At 38.7% G+C, this 22,860-nt stretch overlaps 1 protein-coding gene across 3 annotated transcripts in view; it reads right to left on the bottom strand.

Annotated features, from left to right (window-relative positions):
• Positions 1-12,198: 12,198 nt before the first annotated feature.
• CCDC50 (coiled-coil domain containing 50) overlaps positions 12,199-22,860 on the bottom strand; it is a 70,917-nt gene continuing 60,255 nt past the window's right edge. For all 3 annotated transcript variants that reach the window (XM_031033232.2, XM_006738023.3, XM_081831499.1), the window contains 2 exons: positions 20,511-20,614; positions 12,199-18,503 (listed from right to left, as the gene is read on the bottom strand). In XM_031033232.2, the coding sequence (XP_030889092.2) occupies positions 18,484-18,503; positions 20,511-20,614 (124 nt within the window). In that variant the 3' untranslated portion in view covers positions 12,199-18,483. The remainder of the gene's footprint in view (positions 18,504-20,510; positions 20,615-22,860) is intronic.

Genomic DNA, 22,860 nt, shown 5'->3' with positions numbered 1-22,860 from the left:
GCAGGCTTCCCACAGAGCAGGGAGCCTGATGTGGGGCTCAATCCCAGGACCCTGGGATCATGAAGTGAGCCAAAGGCAGACGCTTAACGACTGAGCCACCCAGGCGCCCCTAGGGACTATTTATTAAGTGGAAACTAGTGTTCAGAGGAAGCTGATGGGCTCAGGAAGCACTACCCCCCAAAATACAACACCTTGGCATATTGAATATCTTCAGCTGCAGGAGTCTGGGAAAAGGGCAGAATTAGGACTTTCACCCTGACCTCTCCTCTCTTGCCTTTCTTCCCTGAGACAGGTCAGGAGACTGCCATGCGAAAGGTACTCTCCCCGACGAGCAGGAAGGTGGCTGCTCTTATCACTCATGATGGGGATTCGGGGGTCGAGAGATCTGTTCCAACCGACCTTGTTAAACTAACCCTGATCTTTCTAGTTACCTCTTCACCATTCACTATGCCTTAATAGCTTAACTCCTCTGTCTTGTCGATTCTTCACAGATTTATTATTTCTTTGTCTAAAAGGCATAAAAGCTTCCTGCTCTGATAATTTCTTCAGGTCTTTATACTTTGTGGAGGCTCCCAAGTACATGTAAAGATTCAGTAAAATTTTATGCTTTTCTCCTGCTAAATCTATCTTTTGTAGACCCAGTGAGGGACCCTAAGAAGGTCAAGGATAAGTTTTTCCTTCCTTACAGAGTAAAACATTTTTTGTTCAATTTATTTAATGTATCTAAATAAGTCAGAGAACAATGGTCCCTAATTTGGTAGATCAGCAGATTACCAAATTTTGTTTTCCAAGTAAGCAAATAAAGAAAAAAATCCACTTACAAGCACATCTATCTTCTAAACTAAAGAACACTAAAATTCATAGTAGAAAGGGTATAATTTGAAAAGTAAAAAATAATCCTTCTCAAAAAGGAACAATACTTCTGCTTCTGATGAGAAAAATGCAGTCATGGGCCAGAGCCCATACAAACAGGGCAGTTTGCAAGCTCTTTGTCTCCAGCTCATCTTCTGCAAGGAAGGAGCATGCCACCAGAGGCCATGTGGGGCCCCCTTCCCTCCTGCCTCCCCACGTGAGCAGGCAGAGGCATGGCTCCGGGGCCTGCAGTGTGAGGATAATTTCCAAGTCTCTCAGCGAAGCCAGCTGCCAGTCTCCCAAGTCTTAGCCAGTGTTCTTCAAATCTACACAGAAATCCAATTTCCCAGAATCAGGATCCCCCCAACATCATCAAAGGTAGACAATAGGCAAATCTACAAAATGAAATGTAACCTGGAGAAAGAGCCAGCCTTGCCCTTTGTTGCCAACTTCATCTGCATTTCTGGAGAAGTCCGTAAGAGTGGTGTGCGAGGAAACAGATGGAAAGCTTAACAGAAGATCTATGTGGGCTCTAATTGCATGAACTGTGTCCAAACTTAGGATGGGGATGGCCCTGCTCAGTGCTGTGGAATTCAGACCGTGCCCAGAGGTGAGGTGCCAGGAGGGACAGAGACGGATGAAAACAGGCAGGGAGCCAATGGGAAGTGCAAAGGCCTGGCCCTGTTGTGAAAGGACGCTGACGACCCAGCGGTGTCGAGGTTAGTGGAGTGGAAAGTCAGGGAAGACACAGTCACTGGCTTCAAATGTCTGAAGAGCTGTCACATCCAAGAGAAAATAGAATTGCCAGAGGGCATAAGAAAGTCAAATGATTGGAAATAAAGAAAAACAGATTTATGCTACAAAGAAGAAAAACTCTTAAAGCTACCAAGAGAAAATTAAAATAGAGAGAGAGGAGAGGAAAGAAAAAGAGCAGTTTTTTGTGAGCGGTGGTGATTTCCCTGCACTGAGAAATATTCAGAGAAGCCAGGTAAAGGTTCTTTAGTAAGCGATGCCCACACTAAGAAGGACTTAGGCCAGATAGTCTAACAAAAGGAAAGAAGATGATGCTCTGGGTTCTAGCGAGGAGTTAGTGATCCTGCTAACCCTGCCAAATGATCTTGAACAGCTCCTGGCTTCTTTCTCTGTTTCCCTGGGCCCACAACTGAAGCTTGATATATCATAAACTCGAGGATCCGTCTAGTTTGAATATGTTCTGGGTTCTATCAGTAAACATACCTGGTTTCTCTTACTTTTGATTATGGTAACTGTCATTTATTGAATATTTTCTATGAAAAAGGCACTATAAAATTTTGAAGTAGATTATATTATTATCCACATTTTATAGATAGGGAAATTAACTTTCAGAGCTGATACATATTTTGGTCAAGCCCCACAGCTAGCAAGAGCATCAAAAACCTATTTCAAACCCAAATCTGTCTGATGCTCTTGAACCCCAGGGTGCATGGCCTGAAAACAGTCCCAATTTACTATCTAGAAAGTATTCTTATTTTATTCTAGCAGCATTGGTTTCATTGCCAAGTCCTATGCCTAGAAATTGACACAAATTCCTGGTTACCCAAGGATTACCTTGGAGATCAGCATCACGAAACTGTTGTCCTTCCCAGATCTGTTTTCTTTGCTATTAAGGCAGGCCTCCGTGACAGTGCCTTCTTTCACATTTTGGGCCTCAGTACCTATGTAAATAACACTTTAGACAACCTAGGATCCCATGTCCTTGACCCCAAACTACAGTCTTCTTTCTTTGCATTCCACTTCAATCATTTAGTCCTTGGGCTTAAGTCCTTTTCTATATCTAAGATATCCTCCTTCTGACGAAAACAGTTCATCCTTTACACTCCCTCATTTCCCGACCCCGGCCCTCTGGTCCCCATGATCTCCTGGAGAGTCTTCCCTCTTCCCACAGACTGTCACTTCTGTGCCCCGGGGCCTCATTCCAAGACCTCACGCTGCCTCACCTCAACCTCCTTCTTTCCTTTTGGCCCTTTGACATTGCTGCACAGACTCGCCTACACATCAACAGTGGATCACTTCTCACCAGCCCCGTCTTCTGCTTCCACACATAAGCTGCCAAGGCAGCCGTCACAAACCAAGTAGCCATGACGACCGACGCTGCCATAAATGTGTAGAACCCAGTCACAGCTGCCCGCTCAATCTCCGGTGCTCAGCGCTTCCCAGTCAGTCCCTCCATCTTGTCCCTCAGGCATTTTTCCAGGCCCTCACATTTTCCATAAGCATCTAAATCCCACTCTCTGGTGCAGAATAGAACTTGCGTCTTATTTCACATGCCTCGAGCTTCCAACCTTGCCCCCTCATTCTCGGCACTGAGAATCAATCCCCTTCTAGGACACAAAAGAAAGAAATTATAGACACTCCATCCACTTCCCACCACCAGATCCAGGTCATCTGCCACGCTTTCCTCCTGCCATCGTATCACACGTGGTCATGCATGAATAGGTCATGTAGAAGAGGTCATTCTCCGATGTGATCTACCCAGCCAACCCCTCCTCTGTGTTTGTCTGTTACACATATAGCATGTGTATGACTCTGTGTCTCTGGCTCCCCTCTTGAACAGGAACTTTATTCTCTCATTGGTCAATTTCTCTCCATGTTCAAGCTCTTCTCTCTAGTTCATCATTCCCATCAGCATTTGAACATGCTCAAAGATCCCTGAACCCCACATTCCCTTTAATATGACTACAATGACATGGAATTAAATCCTCTCTACAGAAAAGGGCTTGGAACAGAATGTGGTGAAAAGGATTTGTAATTGTGTTTCGGTGGGTCTATGGATGATGCTTTAATTGATTTAGATTGTACTTATCAATATTCTAAAAATTTCTTTAATTATCATCTGATACTTTCATAGGTAAAGTGTTGTTTTTGTAAAAGTGTGATTTTTCCTAACTGACACAGTGCATCGGTTTTTATAGCCAGCCAGTCTAGTTCGAAGCACGGGGCAAAGTTTAGGCTGTCTTGCCAGCTCTGAGCGCCCTCTGCTGGCGAAAGGCGGTATAACATAAAGACAGGTGAGTTTTAAAAAAAAAACAAAACACCACTTCATATTTATCAATCAGCTTGCAGTTTATGTTTTCACTTCCGTTATTGTATAATGGCTAGTGAACACGTTACGAGTAGGACTCGTCTGTCTCCATGTGAGCTGCATATAATAGTTCTGTGCTGTCTCGAACAGCAGGCGACTCCGGAGCACTTTAAATACACCTCTTTAGAACTGACAGGTTTTGTTAAGTGTAAAATACACACCACAGTTCAAGAATTATAATGGGAAAACAGACTTCAAACATCTAATTGATAATTATAGTGATTACTTGTGGAAACGATAATGTTTTGGATGTATTGGGTTAAATAAAAATATCTTTTGAAAATTAATTTCACCTCTTCATTTTTCACCTTTTTACATACGGTTATGAAAAAATTCTAAATTATGTATTTGGTTTGCATAGTGTTTCTACTTTACAACATGCCATAGATGCTTCATTCCAAAGTTAAAGTACCATGCATACACATCAAAGTAGGTGGCTAAAAAACAGTTCATGACTCACGAAATCATCTTGCATATATATTGGGGGCATAAAAAGACTTGGAAAGTAAAGATGGGAGAAGAGTTTGCCGATTTTTTTTTTTTTTAAAGCAATTTAGGGTAGAGTTAGTGATGTGTTAAGTACTGGGAACGGCCAGTTCCCCTCCCGCAGACGGGACAGGGTGGGAAGTGCCTGTGCTTCATTTCAAGCATATTGAGAGGTGTCAGTTGCACCACTGAGTGAGCTTCCCTAGAGGTTGGCCACGGGGCCCGAGGAAGCAGAGAAAGAGGTCTGTGACCAGGTCAGCAGCTGTGTTTTCAGACCTTGTCAGAGTTAAGAACGCCTCTTCCCCCAGGCTAGGTGTGGACTAGTGTGTCACGGCCACAGCTTCTCCACGAGGGCCCCTGGAGGGTGAGAGGGAGTTGGGGTTGGACTTGTGACTGCTGGGAATTCAATGAGTAAAGGGCCGTGAAGGGGGTGAAGGGAGAGGGGAGCACACATGCCATGTGACACGCACTGCCCTTCTGAGTGGGCCCACTCTCCCCCACTCACTGCCTTCACAAAAACTGCAAAAAGATATGAGAACTCTTTCACAAATTTCTGAACATGAGATGTGTGGCATTCATTTGAAATATTCATTTCTGCAAACATCATCTATAAGCAACTGATAGGTCAAAAACACACTGACCATCAGGGAAATCCAAATCAAAACCTCAATGAGATATCACCTCACACCGGGCAGAATGGCTAAAATTAACAAGTCAGGAAACGACAGATGTTGGCGGGGATGCGGAGAAAGGGGAACCCTCCTACGCTGTTGGTGGGAATGCAAGCTGGTGCAGCCACTCTGGAAAACAGTATGGAGGTTCCTCAAAAAGTTGAAAATAGAGCTACCTTACGACCCAGCAATTGCACTACTGGGTATTTTCCCCAAAGACACAGACGTAGTGAAAAGAAGGGGCACATGCACCCCAATATTCATAGCAGCAATGTCCACAACAGCCAAACTAAGGAAGGAGCCGAGATGCCCTTCAACAGATGAATGGATAAAGAAGATGTGGTCCATATATACAATGGAATATTACTCAGCCATCAGAAAGAATGAACACCCACCATTTACACCAACATGGATGGAATTGGAGGGGATCATGCTAAGTGCAACTAATGAATCATTGAATACTAATGATCAAAAACTAATGATGTACTATTTGTTGGCTAATTGAATATAATAAAACAAACGAACAAACAAAAAAACACACCAACCAGGTGGCCTCTCTGATCCTTATGCTAGGCTCTTTCTAACATTCATTAATTTATTCAGTAGATTTTGAGTAAGACTCTTGTTGAAATAACTTTCTAGGCCCCAAATGGAGCTGCACCTGCCCTGGGCGCCATGTCAATAAGCCAAAATGTAGACAACTTTCATGTCCCTGTAAATGCTCCACTTGATCCAAAATGCAGTATATCCACTCAGCCAATCCCCAAACACCAAGCCAACTATGCACTCTATACTCATTTCCTTGTTCCTTCTTACCACAAATACATACTTTCCATTTATATTCATTCTTTTTTGTATTTCTGACCTTTCATCCATGATCATTTTCCTTTTGTCTGAAGAACACATACATATTTAGAGTGTGACTTCCCATAGTTTTAGTTTGAAAAGTTTCTCAGTCATTTAAAAAAACTTTACTAGTGGACAGTTTTGAACACATATGAGTAGAGAGAACATTATAATATACCTGATTTACCCATTCCTAATGATTGATTTACAGCTGATCTTTTCTTACCTATATCTCATTCACTTCCTACCCCCTGACATCATACCATTTCATCAGTGTGTATCTCTGAAACATAGGGGCTCTTTTTGTTTACAATCTGATCCCAACATCATCACACCTAAAAAATCAACACTAAGTCCTCAATATCATCAAATATCCAGCCAGTGTGCACATCTTCCCCATCACCTTATGAATTCTATTTTCAGTTTATTTGTAATTAAATTATTGCTTGCATCTTATACTCCTCCTTCTCTCCAGTTTCCTCACAGATATATTTCATTTTGGAGAATTTTTGCTATTGTTTTATAAAGTTTCTCACAGTCTGATTTTGTAGACTGCAACCTTATTTGCTATTTAAAATGTTCGTTAATGCCCTCTACTTCCTATAGTTTGGTAGATAAATCTAGAAACTTGGTAATTTTGTTGTTAGTATTATTATTTCCATTTAGAGGTATATAATATCCAATTCTCTCTCCTTTTATGATACCAAATGTTGGTAATCATTACCTAAATCTATTAGTTCTTTGAGGGTTGCAAAATGATCTCATTCTATCATTTTTTATTTATTCTATCATTTTATCCTGCCTATTTATATAAACAGGCAGGATAAATGCCCAATTATTCCCCTTATTCACCAGTTTCAAAAATAATGAGTTGGCCCATAACATCTGCCATAGGTAAGTAGTAAGGGCTATTTTAAGAGGATAAAGATGCTTATAAAGACATGTATTTAAACATATTTGATATGCTTTTATTCATTTCAGTTATTATCTTTATTAATGCACAACCTCCTATCTCTGGCTGGTTGGAGCATTTGATATGACCCTAGTAGTCTTCGATAACTTCTTTGCTATCTGGTAATAAAGATATTCCAGTTTTATCTTGTAAATTTAAACTCACACCTAAAACTAGCCATATCTCTGTGAAAGTCTATTTTCTTTTGGTAGGAAATATTTCAAGACCACGATTTGAGTATGAAAAAATGTTCATTGCTACCAGGGTATCCATTCTTTCTAGGTTTCTTGGCATTTTCAGTGAACAAAAATGGTGGAAAATATTGTTAAAAATATGTATGCGTGGGAGCGCCTGAGTGGCTCAGTCGGTTGGGCATCTGACTCTTGATTTTGGCTCAGGTCGTGATCTCAGATTCTCTCTAAAAAATATGTGTGTGTGTGTGTGTGTGTGTGTGTGTGGAAAGAGAGAAGATATAAATTCATATATAGATAAAATCATTTGAAATAGTTCCCTCTGTGTGGTTATGTACCAACTGGGTATAGTTAAGTTCATTGTTTCATTTTACTTTGACTTTTAAAGTTTCCTTTTAATGTATAAAATTTTGTTTCAAAATTATTTAAAGTATCTGGTTCTAACATCAGATCTACAAAATAAGGTATATGCCACCATGCCTGGGCTCTACATCTCCCCCCTACACATGTATTTCTCCTCCCTCCTTAGAGCTAACTTCAAAAATGCTGACATTGCATTTTACTTGTTATAAAAAAATGCGTACACAGTAGCATCATTTCCCCTCCCCTCCTCTTACAACTACGTGGTAGAAAACTTTAATGCTTTCTCTACCTTGCTTTTCTCGTTTGAAAATATATCCTGGAGATCAGCCTATGGCTGAGATTTCCCTCATTCCTTTTGTCGGCTAACTAGTACTCCATGATTCATTTATGAAAACAAAATGAAATGAATTTTTCAACACTGATCTAAAAAATGACTCAATTTGCTTTCTAAGAAATTGCCAAGAGTGATGTAAGTAAAGTGACCAAGTACACAGCTCCAAGCTTCCATTCCCCCCACAGAAATATAAAAAACACAAGCAGAAATCATCAGAACCAACACTGTCAGAACTCTGGAACTTAATCAAAGACTTATAGTAACCAAGTGAACATAGATTCACGAAAATTTAACTTGAACACAGTAGAAAAGCATTCAGTGTCTTGCTTGCGTTTGCCCTATCCGCTCTCTGGCTGGGCAGCAGGCTTGAAGACAGCAGCCTGCCTTTCCATTGGGGGGACTCTATTCCTGGTTCCAGAGAAAGCAGAGCAGGATTTATCTGCACATCTGTTCTAACCTGACTAGGGAATTCGCTGAAGGTGTGGTGCAAGGTGCTCATTTCTGTTTTCTCTAACTTGGAACTCACTGAGGACAGAAAAGCAGTGGGAATTATTTGAAAACATTGTAAATAAATGTCCCACATCGGGCTCCCTGCTCGGCAGGGAGTCTGCTTCTCCCTCTGACCCTCCTCCCTCTCATGCTCTCTGTATCTCATTCTCTCTGTCTCAAATAAATAAATAAAATCTTTAAAAAAAAAAAAAGTAAATGGACAATTTGCAGACAGCTGAGGCAAGACATTACAGTTGAGACATGTAACAGACAGCTTACGTCTTAGGAGGGAAACGTGCAGAAAGTTTCTTTGTGAAACAGAAACAAAAAAAATACCCATATTTACGGGGAAATTTAGAAAGCCATGCACAAGTCCAAGGCGAAATGAATACTCAGAAAATATTCTTCTTAAGCTTTGACCTCAGATGGACCTTAGGCTCAGTGAAAATCCAGCTAAGTGTTAAAGGAAGGCTTCAGAACAGAGCCAATCTGCAAAGACCTTAAAAGAGATTCTTTTCCTTACCTCTAGTGTTCAAGAAAATCTCCATCAAACACAAGATGAACAAAACCTAAGGAACAGAGACTATAGAGACCACAAATGAAGGGAATACAATCTCTAAAAAAAAAAAAAAAAGAAAAGTCACTAGACAAATGACTAGTGAAGGTTGACCTTCAACAACCTTCAACAATCAAACTGTAAAATAAAAACAAAAACCCTGGGGAAAAGGAAGAACATGACGTCCAGAGTTACCATATTAGTCAACTGTCCAGTTTTCACAAGACATACAAACTCACAAGAAACTATATGCTATTTACAAGAGACTCACTGTAAATATAATGGCATGAATAGGTTGAAAGTGAAAAGATGGGAAAAATGAGGTAAGTGGCTATACTGATACCAGAAAAAATAGGCTTTAAGTGAAAAACTGCTACAAGAGACAAAGGATATTACATAGGAGGGTCAATTTCATCAAGAAAACATAACAATTATAAACACATGTGCACCAAACAGAGCCTCTAAATACAGCAAACATTAACAGAATTGAAGGGGAAATACATAGTTGGAGACTTCAATACACTACTTTGGATACAACACCTAGATAGAAGATCGATAAGGAGATAGTGCACACTGTAAACCAATCAGATCTAACAAATACATAGAACACCCAATCCAACAACAACCAAATACCATTCTTCTCAAGTGCACATGGAATGCTGTCCCAGAGAAACTATGTCAGACCATAAAACGGTCTACATAAATTTTAAAAGACTGAAATCGTACAAAGTATCTTCTCTGATTGCAAAGTAATACAGCTGGAAATCAAGAGAAGAAAGTAAGAATATTTACAATATGTGGAAATTAAGCAACACATCTTTATACAACTAATGGGTCAAAACAAAAATCAAAAGGGAAATTAGAATATACTTAGGGAGAAAAGAAAAAAAAAAGCAGCAAAAAACACAACATAACAAAACTTATGGGATGCAACAAAGGCAATACTCAGAGGGAAATTTATAACTGTAAATGCATGTATTAAAAAGAAAGATCTCAAATCAATAACCTAACTTTACATCTTGTGGAGCTAGGGGAAAAAAAAAAAAAAACAAACACCACTACATTGAAAATTATTAGAAAGAAGAAAATTAAATTAAGATTCGAATGGAGATGAATGAAATAGAGAATAGAAAGAGAATAGAATCAACAAAACCAAAATTGTTTCTTGGCAATCTGCTGGTTGTGGAAGTAAGAGCAATGGGACAGTTACAACCAGGAACGCGTGGTCAGCAAAGGGTATAAACTTTCAGTTTAAGTTTGGGGGATCTAACATACGGCCTGGTGACTATGGTTAATCATCCTGTATTGTATACGTTAAATTTGCTAAGAGTAGCTCTCAAGCACTCTCACCCCACCCACCCCCAACACACACAGCCCCACGAAAGCTAAGGATGAGGGAGTTGACGCTGTGTTAGTTTCACTGTGCTAATCATTTCACAATGTATACACACATCAGAACATCATTGTACATGATACAGTTTTATCAAAAATAAAAGTTTTTAAAAGAACACATGATCAGATAGGAGGCCTTTCAGCCAAGTGTTTACGAAGTCCTTGTGACTTTCCAGGCCCTCAGTACTGTATGGGGATTACTCTTTCTGGGGCATTTACTTAAAGGAACCCATAGCCTTTGATAGCAGGAATTCTAGAATGTTAGACTGCTGCAATGTGCTTATTACTGTTATGTAAAAGAACTGAGTTAGAGATGGTAAGTGGTGTCCCAAGGTCCTGAACCAAGTTCAAAGCCAGGACTAGCACCCAGGTCTCCTTATTCCTGTTGATGTATTTAGTACACTATGTTGAAGCCTTTGTGTCTTTAAGCAAGTAACCCAGATATAATGGGGAGCCAAATCCCTACCCTTACCCTGTGACTTGTAGTAATCCAAAGACTTCTATAAAGACTTAACCCAATTTCCAAGGTGTAGGAGGTGAATGTTCTCCTGGCTGCCTGTGTTTTAAGAAGGGGCTTTCTAGGGGCGCCTGGGTGGCTCAGTTGGTTAAGCGTCTGCCTTCTGCTCAGGTCATGATCCCAGGGTCCTGGGATCGAGCCCCGAATCGGGCTCCCTGCTCAGTGGGAAGCCTGCTTCTCCCTCTGCCTGCCCCTGCTTGTGTTCCCTCTCTCACTGTCGCTGTCAAATAAATAAAATCTTAAAAAAAAAAAAAAAAAGGGGGCTTTCTAGTGTGCCAAGCTCTCCACACATGGCCACAGTTTAACATCAGACTCAGCCACATTACACAAAATCCACCCAATCATACTGGGTACCTCCTCCTACTGCAGATCAAAAGGAACTACTTTAATTGCGTATTTAATTTTTTTTAATTGGCCTGTAGATATGTCTACTTCTTTCACGGTCAACTTTGACCCAGCAATTCTTTAGAAAAGGAAGGTTGAAATCAATATACCAACTTTCTTCAACACTGCATGTCACTGGTGTGTCTTATGCATCTGGTAGTGATATCAGTAGAGATATATTACAGAGATTGTTTAGATTTCCTATTATATTTGCCAGAGAAGAAACTAAGGCCTAGAGAATGTGCTCCAGGGAAGCTAGTTTTATCTCTTTAAAAATTTAGTAGTCATGAAAAACAGGATCATATTTTCAAGATACCTCCTAATTTCTGCAGCATCGGTTTCCGTATCACGGCTAATCAATCAAAAAAAAAAGAAGAAACAAACTTGTAAAGATAAAAAGTTAGGGGCGCCTGGGTGGCTCAGTTGGTTGAACAACTACCTTCAGCTCAGATCATAATCCCAGGGTCCTGAGATCCAGCCCCATCGGGCTCAGCGGGGACCCTGCTTCCCCCTCTGCCTGACGTTCCCTCTGCTTGTGCTGACAAATAAATAAAATCTTAAAAAAAAAAAAAAAAAGATAAAAAGTTTAGCAGTAGTTGTACTTCTATCTATTTTCTCAAAATCCACAGAGTACCAGGTACAGTGCAGACTTGAGTTGCTGCACTCATGGAGTCTTTAGTCATACGGATTATTCTGTGAATATCCACTTACCTGTTTTTCACCCACATACATCAAACTAAGTCACCAACCACCACACACAAAACAAAGCCACTTCTCTAAGCAACTTCAGATTTAGGAATATTTGTTGAGGACTTCAATGTACTAGGTATCAGCATCAGATTTGAGAGTATTTGTTGACAATTTCCACGTACTAGATATCATCATCAGTGCTATACATGGTTACAGAATGTGGATGCAACTGGAGTAAGAGAAAATTCTACTGTTTTTAAACAAATATCTATTAGGGTTACTTCATAAAGAAAAAATACTCCTCCTCCCAGAGCTTCCCAAGTCCTTGAATGCAGTAAAGAAAACATGAGACCATTGTAAGAAATGGATGACTTTATTAAGAGAGAAGGACAAGACTGGTGTTTGCCTCAAACCATCCAGGAAAACAAGCACACAGACATATACATACTTTGGTTTAAAAATTATTCATAATATTAATGTTAAACCTGATATTTAAACAATCAAATGGGACATGAGTGTAGAAAACAAACCATAAAAACATAAGCTTGCATAGATGAACTAATGTAGATGTAGAACTGGCATTTAAGGGAGGCATGAGCACTGGAGAGTGCTGACTGACATGACCACCTCAACCTCCCAAGACACACGGAAGTCACCAGCACCATGTTTCTCGTGTTCCTCAATGAGGTCATCAACAGGAACGACTTGTGCTGTGTGAAGGTGAACGGAAATAGACGGTTTCCATCAGCCTAGTCCAGATGGGGGTGTACATACCCACCAGTACTCAACACCAGTCACCTTTAAGGCATCCAGAGAGTGTCCCTCACAGTTTCATCTAATCTCTAAATAGGCATGTGGTTTGAGGTGGCCTCTTTGTTTTCTGTCCTCAGACAGACAACTGGATTCCATCAAGGTTCTGTTCAGTTCCATGAAGTAGCTATTTCAAAGCTGCCTTTCCTTCTGGGGCTCGGCTACAAGTTGATGAGCACTTGGGTTAACATCTCACTCATTTTTTAAACATATCCACATTCCAGATGCCAAAGGGCTTCTTACCAAAGAATCCAAAACTGCCTGGGCACTATGCAATTTTTCTCAGGAAAGCACTTTTCTGAATTTTAAGACAAATGACAGCACCACCTCTCATTTCCTGAGCAACTTGATTTATATGTGCATACTCCTGTACTTTATAATCCAGCACCTTTTCAAAATATAATGTTGTTCTGGGATGGATTCTTTTTAAGGAAAACCCTATTATAGAGAATTCTTATTGTGGAACACCTATATGCTATCTTCCCACTGTATCTCCTCATTATTTATAAAACTTCATGAAACAAATATTGGGCTGCCTTTAAGAGGCGGGTGAAAAATCTAGCTACTTCTGAAAAAGGGCATTTGGCTTTCAGTTTATAGCAAGAGCTAAAGTTATAGCCTACAGTGATTTCAGGGGCTAATTCAATCAGAAATAGAAAAATTCTGACATCAAAAACCCTCTTACTAAATGTAATAGCTAGAAACTATTTTAGCAATTATGGTCTGAAATTCACTGCAACAAAAATACAGCCTAAGTATGCAATGTGTAATGGTATATTCTCCTAGCTGTCTTTTTACTGCTCTTAGGCCTTGCTCTTTTGTGAAGGACATGTCCCTCAAGAACCCTGTCTTTTAATTCTCCTCTTCTTTCTATATGAACCTCAGCAATGAGTAATGGGGCACCAACTAAGATGCCTAATTAATTCAGTCCTCATCTGAAATGCTGATAATGCCGGGTCACTTTGCTATTGCAAGTTATTCAAAAGGAGAAACCCATCCTCTAGTTTGCCAAGAATAAACAATAGCATATAAAATGCATTAGGAACATGCTCCTAGGCAGTATTCACAGATACAGAAGGGAAGAAGATGGTTTCCAGCACTAGATATTTCCAACAAATCAACATGATTACTTAGATGATTCTGTCAATTTATGGCATCAAACACAACCTTATAAAAACACTCTGGTGTTTTCCTTACCACAGCAAAAATTTTCCTGGTTAATTTTCTTCTAAAAGTAATAAAAGAGAAACATTCTTCACATCTAAGGAGCTCCCATTTCAAGTACATGTCTGTTTCGTTTGGTTTTCTTTTTTTTTTTTTGTCAATAGTATGCATTTAAAAACACAAGAGGGTTGGTGAAATCCTCACCAAACAATAATAATTGACTTTGCTACACAATACAGCCTTTGGAAGTATCTTCTACATGGTCACTTTCAACAGAAAGACAGTCAACTCTCTATTCAGGAAGTGATAACCGGGAGCATCTGGCAAGGGAATTCTCACTCTCCTTCCGCCAGCCTGTTTTGGCCATGCCACTGCTCGTTCACAGACTGAGAGGCAACTCAATGAAATGATGTATCTCTCAGTGTATAGGTCACCCATAGCTCAGTGGGAGGGAATCCAGAGTTTCTGATGGCAAGGATGTTTGCGGATCACCTGTGAATTGTGTATCTCAACGGAGAGTTGACGGTCATTCACATATAGGAAGTACAGTACACTGACTCGGTCAGAATCAAACTAATTTAAGGCAATACTGCTCCTCGAGACACTGCTGGCAAAAAGTGCAAGCCTCATCAGAAAAGTGACTCTGTAAGAAGTAAAATTTTCCCAGTTTACCCCTTCCTTTTTGACCTCTCTGGGAAGAAAACTGCAGCATTTCTAACAGTTAAATGTCAGGAGCAACAACAGCCTTGACTCTCCCCTTTAATAATCCTAAGTATCATCAGAAATAAATGAGATTCTCTGACCAGGAATCTGGATGACACTGTGCCCCGTGCAGCATTATCAGAACAGTCTCCAGTTCGCTCCTCCCTGACCACATTCCCTGTTATAAGCTAAAGGAGAAAAACAGGATTCTATCAACAGTAAGATAAGCAGTTATGGCTTTAAGACTCACAGGCACCACCAGATATGAGGAGAAAATGGGACCACTTTATCTAGTCGCTTCTCTGACTATGAGCAGTAAGTGAGGGACAAAGTACTTTAAAAATCTGTTCTTTCCTTTGGGCTGAAAGAACAGGTTTTGGTTATTTTATGATTGTTTCTAAAAAGCCTGCATTATGAGAATATGGCACACCACCTGCAGTGAAATCTACCTGAACGGTGTTCCTTTCACACAAATACTGTTTCCCCAAAAGGGAAAAAAAGCCTTTCAGTGCAAGTTCTATTCTGTTCTCAGTGCCTCGGAAAGCTGATTACACGGGGGTCTCACTTCCCTTATTGAGAGGGAAGCTCTTACGTCCAGTCACCAGTTATCTTTCAAGAAAACCATCATTGAATAAATGACTAATCCTGATATTCCCCAAAGTGATTTTTATACAAAGGCAACACCCATTAAAAATCAAGGCCCTAAAATGTTAACCACCGATGTGGTAAACTGAATGCACCATATTATATAGCAGGTGTTTCCAAAGAACAATTTGGCACAAGACAAAAATTAGAGAATATCTGACAGTATTGAAGAAAATAATTATCCATTAAAAGTTAATTATATTTATACTGAAAAGTCCTGACATCAATGGAAATGTGTGGACAGAGTCAGCAATGACTTTATTCACCATCCAGCTCGGCGGCAGACCATAGTAGAGAAGGAAAGGGGAAAACGGGTCCGGTTCACAATTTTCTAGAGTGAGTTCAGTGGAACACAAGGCCCAAGGTCACCTTGGAAAATGCTGATGGAGATCCAAGTGGCCGCTGCAAATGTGAAAAGGTTTTCCTCCTGGGAAACATGTATCCATATTTTCTTTTCTAATTTAGATGTTTCTCTATGATCAAAAACCTATGCCTTTTTTGAAGTTCGTTAGTCTGTTGCTGGTTGTTGTAAAGTCACTCGAGAAAAAGTAATTCAAAGGTATGCAAAGTCACTTTCTAAAAATCTCAATGTTCTTTCAAAGCATATGTAGCAACTGTCCAGTCTCCTGCAAAATAATTATGTCTAACAATGGTTTCACACTACAAATTTTTTTCAACTCAGAACATTTAATCTGACCCTTGTCGGACCTTGCTTCCAAGCAATGAATTACAAAAAGTTAGGTTGGGGGAAGAGGGTGTACACATCCAGAAGCCTTATGATAAGGCTCAAAACATACTGTGCTCATTCAGCAATACTAGTGTTAATGGGGCCTCCAGAGAAAAGAAGTACAGAAAGATTGCCAAGGCCAGCATATTAGTTTACATCACAACATTAAAGCATAATACATTGTGGGCCTAAAAATTAAATTGTGTGTGGTCCAGTGGTAGAAAGAGGAACAAAACGTTCCCACATTTATAGAAATACAACCAAGTGAAAAGCAGAGAACACAGTGAAGAATGTTTGGCAGTTCCTTTTAATATAGTTGTTAGTTACTTCTATAGTCTTAAAGATAATAATTATAATATTTGAATGAGAATTAGAGGATTTAACTAAGAAGAAGAAAAGAATTACTCTGATACTCTTTAAAAAGTGTTTGCTTTACAAAAAAAATAAAAATATTTTAAAATTCTAATTTTTTAAAAACCTAAAAAAAAAAAGTAACAAATTTTCAATACAGATGTTGAATTGGGTGTCACAGGGAACTACATCACCTCTGGCCGCTCACTAAGACAGCTGAAACACTAACATCCAAGGCTTAAATGTTAAGTGGCCTCACATTTTTTTGAATGAAAATATCTCCAGATAGCATTTTACAGTAATAAATATGATTGGATAAAGTACATGAGAAGCAAGACAAATGCAGAATTTTTAAAGTAAATCTGATCACCGCATGAGATAGAAAAATAAACATTTATGAAATAAAAATATGGCAAATGATGTTGCCCATTTGCCTATCAAAATAAAAATACATGGTGTTTTCTTTAAAGTTACCACAAAAAAACTTTTTAAAACATGAAGCAAAATCACAGGGCAGACAAAGAAAAACATAGCATTACTAGAAGTCAACAAGGCCTAAGTTTTGGATACTGAAAGCACCCTATAGAATGTGACTAAGGCTAGGACCTCCATCTCATCAGCCCTTGCCTACTTAACTCTGCTTCATTCATTTCATCAGGGTCATTCAAAGTCCTGTTTGTTTTTCTCTTTCCCCATTTCTTGAAAATGACTCATCTTTTAGGGTTTCTTTCTTTCTAGATTATCATTTCCCTAAAACTTGACTCTTAGCAACCTTTTACCCAAGTTTCTGCAATCCAAAAACGTTATGAACTAAAGATCTTTCTCAAAATGAAAGGACCCAAATCCACTCTGAGAAACTATTCTAAATAGCTTCCTGAATATTGCCTGACTTGAAAGACTATCCCGAAAGATAAGGCAAACAATAGGCAGTTCCCAGTGGGAAAAGAATGGATTAACAACCTTTTTCTCTAGTCATCTGCGTATTTCTTTCCTAAACAAACACTACACTGGAATGTCAAAAACATCAGATTTATACAATGAAAAATAATGGAAAGTCAAGCCGAAGGGACATTTTTATATATGTGTAGTGTGACTGCCATTTATGTTAACTAACAAGTATGGGAAAATAAGCATTTCCACAAGGTTAAGGGCTGGACAAAGACTAGATTTCTCAAAGAGGGCTTTAAAGGTCCTGTACAAAGGAATCCAATGCCATGTATCACTAATGAATATGTAAAGCCAATACCCGGGTAAAGAACCATTTTCTCTACTTCAACTTCATGTTGAATTAATCTGATTACTGACAGATAAAATATTTTTTGAGTGGCTGCCAACAAATACCACTGTTTTTTAAGTAAGAGGAAAACTTATCTATGTCCAGAGAGAATGCTGGCATTATCACTTATAAAACATCCTTCCGATTCCACTTCCCTGGGCTCTATATGTAAATGTAATAGAAGAGAAGGGGTACAAAGTTTTTCACTTTTTCACTTTCAGTTGACTTTGCACAGACCTGAGTTAATAGTTCATAGAATTAAACTTTTGCCAATAAATACTAATAAATAGCCCAGTGCCCAGAGGCCTCCAAAAGATTTGCTCTTCAGCAGAAGCAGAGAAAGTGTCAGAGAATGACATCTGGGCCAATTCTCCCAGGAGAGCTTATAAGGATATGCAAAACTGCTAGTCCTGGTGGTCAAAATAACATGTTCCAACTGTTCCAGGTTTTGTTTGTTTGTTTTAATACTTTATGGTTGTCATTTTTTTTTATTTTCTTGAAGAATACAAAAAGCAAAAGATCCTTCAATATACCATATACTAATGCACGAAAAAAAGCTATTTCTTATATTCTTTTATTCTGTATTGCATCCAAACATTGTTTTACTCTGATCATAATCTCCACAAAATTCTAACTGCTAAATAAAGCCTAGTCTCTAGATACCAGTACTCCACACCTAACAAAAATGACATTTTACAGAGCTTTTAGATACTATATCCCAGGAAGCATATGCAGCAGAGAGGTGGCCAATATTCAGAAGCTAGATTTTCTTGTACTGCCCAAGTGATCAGGAATAACCAAAACGTTTTAAATGAATTAAAATTATTTACGGCCAGAAGAACACTTGAAGATAAATCCCAGGAATACAAACACAGGAGGGAAAAAAATGAGTGTGGAACGCATTCTATATCATCCAGTAATGACTGCTACAGTGAGTCCGTTCTCAAGGCAGATTCCTAGGGTTTTACTGCTTATGATGGAAACCTTGGAAAGGAGAAAAGAAGAAGAAACATCATTAAAGAAAAACCTCAGAAATGCTCTGCTTTCTCCCTGCTCAGGCAAAATCATTTATCTTTATTTCTATGCATGTTTTCTTTGTTCTTTACTGTAAAATATTTACATACAGAGTCGCTGTGTTATTTCAGTATTATATATCAAATGTATGTCAAAGACAAAGGGCCTCCCCTAAAAAGTAGTGCATCCATTTGAGGGAAAAAAATCATGAGATACTTCCAGTTAAGCCAGCCATGATGGAAAGTCCACCAACTGATGGAAATTGTAGTGTATGGGGTTGTTTTGGTAATGTCCAACTAATTCCATCTTTTACATAATGTCTTTTGTCGGATCAACACTGGATGAATGTCTGAATGGAGAGGGTTGGGGTGAGGAGAGCTTTCTAAAAAAATATAAATGCTTGGCAACCTCCCTCCCCTGGAAATTCTGATCTAGTCAGTCTGGAGTAGCACTGTACATCGATATTCTGTAATGACCACTGGAAAAAAAAAATTAAGTTTGGGAAGATTTGGAAAAGGATAATAAAAACATGACCTAAGAAATCTTCAAAAGCTGTAACAAACAACAGACATCAATTTACAGGACCCACTATTTGTAAAGTCTATTGCAATGTGCTTTCATGTATTTAATTTATATGATCCTGACAACACTGACACTATTAAAATCACTTCCATTTTTAGATGAAAAAATTAATATAAGAATTACCACCTTTTCATTATTTCATTTTATGAGTATCATAAAAATACACATAAGTGAATTTGTGTATGCTTGGAAGAACAGCTACATGCAACTGATGAGGCAACAGAAGGCTGGCTGAAGACAAAACATAAGCGGACAACCTACAACCTCCCCCCCCCCCCCCGCCCCCACTCCTGAGTGGGACATGTGTGACATTCTTCCAGGAATCTCCTAATCTTAATGTTAATGCCTTGCTAGAGGGGAAAAACAACATTAACTTGACAATGGCAAGGCCTCCGGTATCTTGGTATCTTGGTATCTTGTAGGTCCTCCTTAGCAGATGAAAATTCTCTTGAAACCTTAGCAGATGAAAATTCTCCTGAAACCTCCCTTTTCCTTACCTCCCCCAACACCATAGTATATAATCAGTCACCCCTCACAACCCCTGTGCAGCAGCTCTTTCTGCCCACGGGTCCTGACCCCATGCTTTAATAAACCACCATTTTGCACCAAAGACGTCTTCTTAGTAGTCGGCTCCGGACTCCACCCCACTGAATCTCACCTATCTATTCCTTTCATTTTAAAGATTTGGTACATATAAAACAAAATGAAATACAATACAATACAATAAAGATCTGGTCCAACTTAGACCTCATATTCTTTCCTCATCTCCTTTGCCCTGATTTTCTTTCGTGTGATAAAACTTTTGTGTGAATTGTACATGTATGTATGTACTTTATTTTTTATTTTTTAATTTTTCTTTTTTTTAACTTTTTATCTAAATTCCAGTTAGTTAACATACAGTGTAATATTAGTTTCAGGTGTACAGTATAGTGATTCAACACTTCTCTACATAGCACCTGGAGCTCATCACAAGTGCCCTCCTTAATCCCAATCACCTATTTCACCCATCCCCCCCTTGCCCCTCCTTTCTGATAACCATCACTTTGTTCTCTATAGTTAAGAGTCTGTTTTCTTGGTTTGACTCTCTTTTTTTCTTTTCCCTTTGCTCCTTTGTTTTGTTTACAGTCACCCTTTTAACAATCTGATGAAAGCTACAAATTCTCCCTGGAGGAAAATGCACATACATATACAATCTTGCATTCAGGTTAAGGTGTTTTGTTTCCTGTTTTATCTTTTTTTTTTTTTAACAAATGAAGAATACTGTAATAATCTTCCAAAAGGAAGGATAACTTATTTTGCCACTCTAGCAATCTATAAGACATCATCTGATATTTCCAGCATAGCATGAGGATTATTAAAAAAAATCCTAAGCTTGATCATATATATTTTTCTTACCTTTATGGGAGGATTCTGATTTTGAGAAATGACGTGTGGAATTATGGTTTGTAAAATGAGTGTAATCCAAATCTTCAGCCTCTGTCATGGTAGGTGGTGGTGGCCTGAAGGGAAGTCAGAATTTAAAGAGATATTCTAATAAGTGGTGACCACAACTCCACCTCTCACTGGAATACATGGTAAAACATTTTGGTAGAAATGCAAAGCTACAGTGTAGGAGAATTCTCATCTTAGTTCCTTGCCTACTGCGTGACCTTGAATAAATTATTTTATTTTACTGTTCCTTTGCTTTGATGCACATAATTCAATAAAAACAAATATTTTCTGAGCACCTAATATGTGTGAGGCACTGTGCTAAGGACTAGAGAAACAAACATAAATGAGATGTGTGACCACTGCCATTAATGAGAAATCGACTTTGTTTTGGTAGGTTTTACGAAGAAAAAAGGAAAGGATAGAAGGGAAGTAATAAAGAAAGTTAAGAAAGGAAGAAAGAAAAATGGAGAGAGGGTGAGGGTAGCAGGAGGACAGGAAAAAAGGAAAGGGGAGAGAGAAGACATGGGTCAGCATATAAAATCTAGAGCAAAGTCGCTCAATCCACTAGGTGGCAAAGCAGAGCTTAGAGAAGGAAAGGACAGTCCTACACTGGCAACTTTTCATGTCAAAAGAAGACAAAATGTAAAAAACACTGGGGAATTTTTGCTACTCCAAAATTTTAATTATTTTAAAATCATGTTACAGAGATTTTCTTGCAAACATTTGGCACTGATGAAGATAAGAACAAAATCCTTTTTTTGGTTGTTGTTTCTCAGAGGTATACTTAAATGTTGCATTAAAGCATGGAACCAGATGAGGTAACAGAATACATCAAATATATAACCACGTTGTAGGATGTTTTTTGTAACCATATATGCAATGTGGAAGGCGTCAGTATACTGCAGTTCAGAAAGTTATGATGAGTTTGGTACAAAGGGCTCTGTCATATAAGAATAAAGACAAGTTATTTTAAATTTCCCACTCAGTCCCTAAGCACCAGGTCTCTTGCTGGGTATTTGGAGTCTGACACAGGTCAGCACAGGATGTAAACTTGTGTATATACTGAGGACTGTTCTACTCAGATGATCTCAATTAACTTTCAGTACAAGTCTGCAGGGCAGCTATCACACACATATTTTAGAGGTAGATTAGGTTAGATGAGGTAAGTGATCTGTCCAAGCTCAGACAGTTGTTAGGTGGCAGGGGTGGGGCTCAAACTCAACTGCACTTCAAAATCAGTGTGCTCTTTACTACACTCTGCTGTGCTACACAGGTGTGTATTTTTATCAGCAGCAGTATCTGCATTCAAGACTACACACATACACACACACACATATGTATCTTATACTTGCAAACGGTATTTGGCTTATTTTTTTTATATTTTCATCCTTTTGTTATACATATATAATATATAATTAATGTGAGCATAACAAATGATATGGTATTTTTGATTTTTCTTTCTGTAACTGATAAAGACAAGTGTTCCCTTCAAGTCAAAAAAGACTTCAGTTCTACCAGTCATAGGTCACTTTCACTCATTTATAATAGCTATTTTTAATATAGGCTCATTTGATTATTCACTCTTCAATATGCCAAATATTTTTAAAGTTAACTATTACATTTCAGAAACTTGTTTTCAACTTTAATACATCTTTTTAGATAGACATCCCAGATTGGTCTATCCTATCTGATGTCAAAATTATTAGTGTTCTAAAGAGCCCCAAAATTTGGAAGACTCGGAAAAACCCAAAAGATTATTTTAATTCAGTTGACTAAAGAAAACATAATAAACCATGCCTATACTGAGAAGAGATTAATTACTTCTTACTTTACTTGGATATTGCAGGGATGAAAATAAAGTCGGCCTTAAAAAAAACCTTTGGCATGTGCTTAACTAAAAGATACAAGAACCAACTTTAAACAACTGACAGAATATACTACTGTTGCCCTAAGAGCCTTACAAACCTGATGTAGTTTTCTGAAGGATATTATCTTCTAAAAGCCCATGGGCTTAAAATAGAATACAGTTGTTTTTTTGTTTTTTTTTTTTAAGTAGGTGGGCGTGGAGGAGCCAATGTGGGGCTTGAACTCATGACCCTGAGATCAAGACCTGAGCTGAGATCAACAGTCAGATGTTTAACTGACTGAGCCACCCAGGCATCCCAAAAGAATTTGGCCTTTTAAGGACACTACATATATTCACTTTAAGTCAACATGTCTAGCAGCTTAAGTGTGGGCAATGAGTGGCAACAGTGTATATTTTCCAATGTGATAAAAGTTAATACATAATAATTAGGACCAATATTCAAAGTTT

Source organism: Leptonychotes weddellii, chromosome 1 (genome assembly GCF_054177405.1).
Source record: "Leptonychotes weddellii isolate Sample4059 chromosome 1, ASM5417740v2, whole genome shotgun sequence".
NCBI classification, from domain to species: domain Eukaryota; kingdom Metazoa; phylum Chordata; class Mammalia; order Carnivora; family Phocidae; genus Leptonychotes; species Leptonychotes weddellii.
This window is presented reverse-complemented; position numbering and strand designations above follow the sequence as displayed.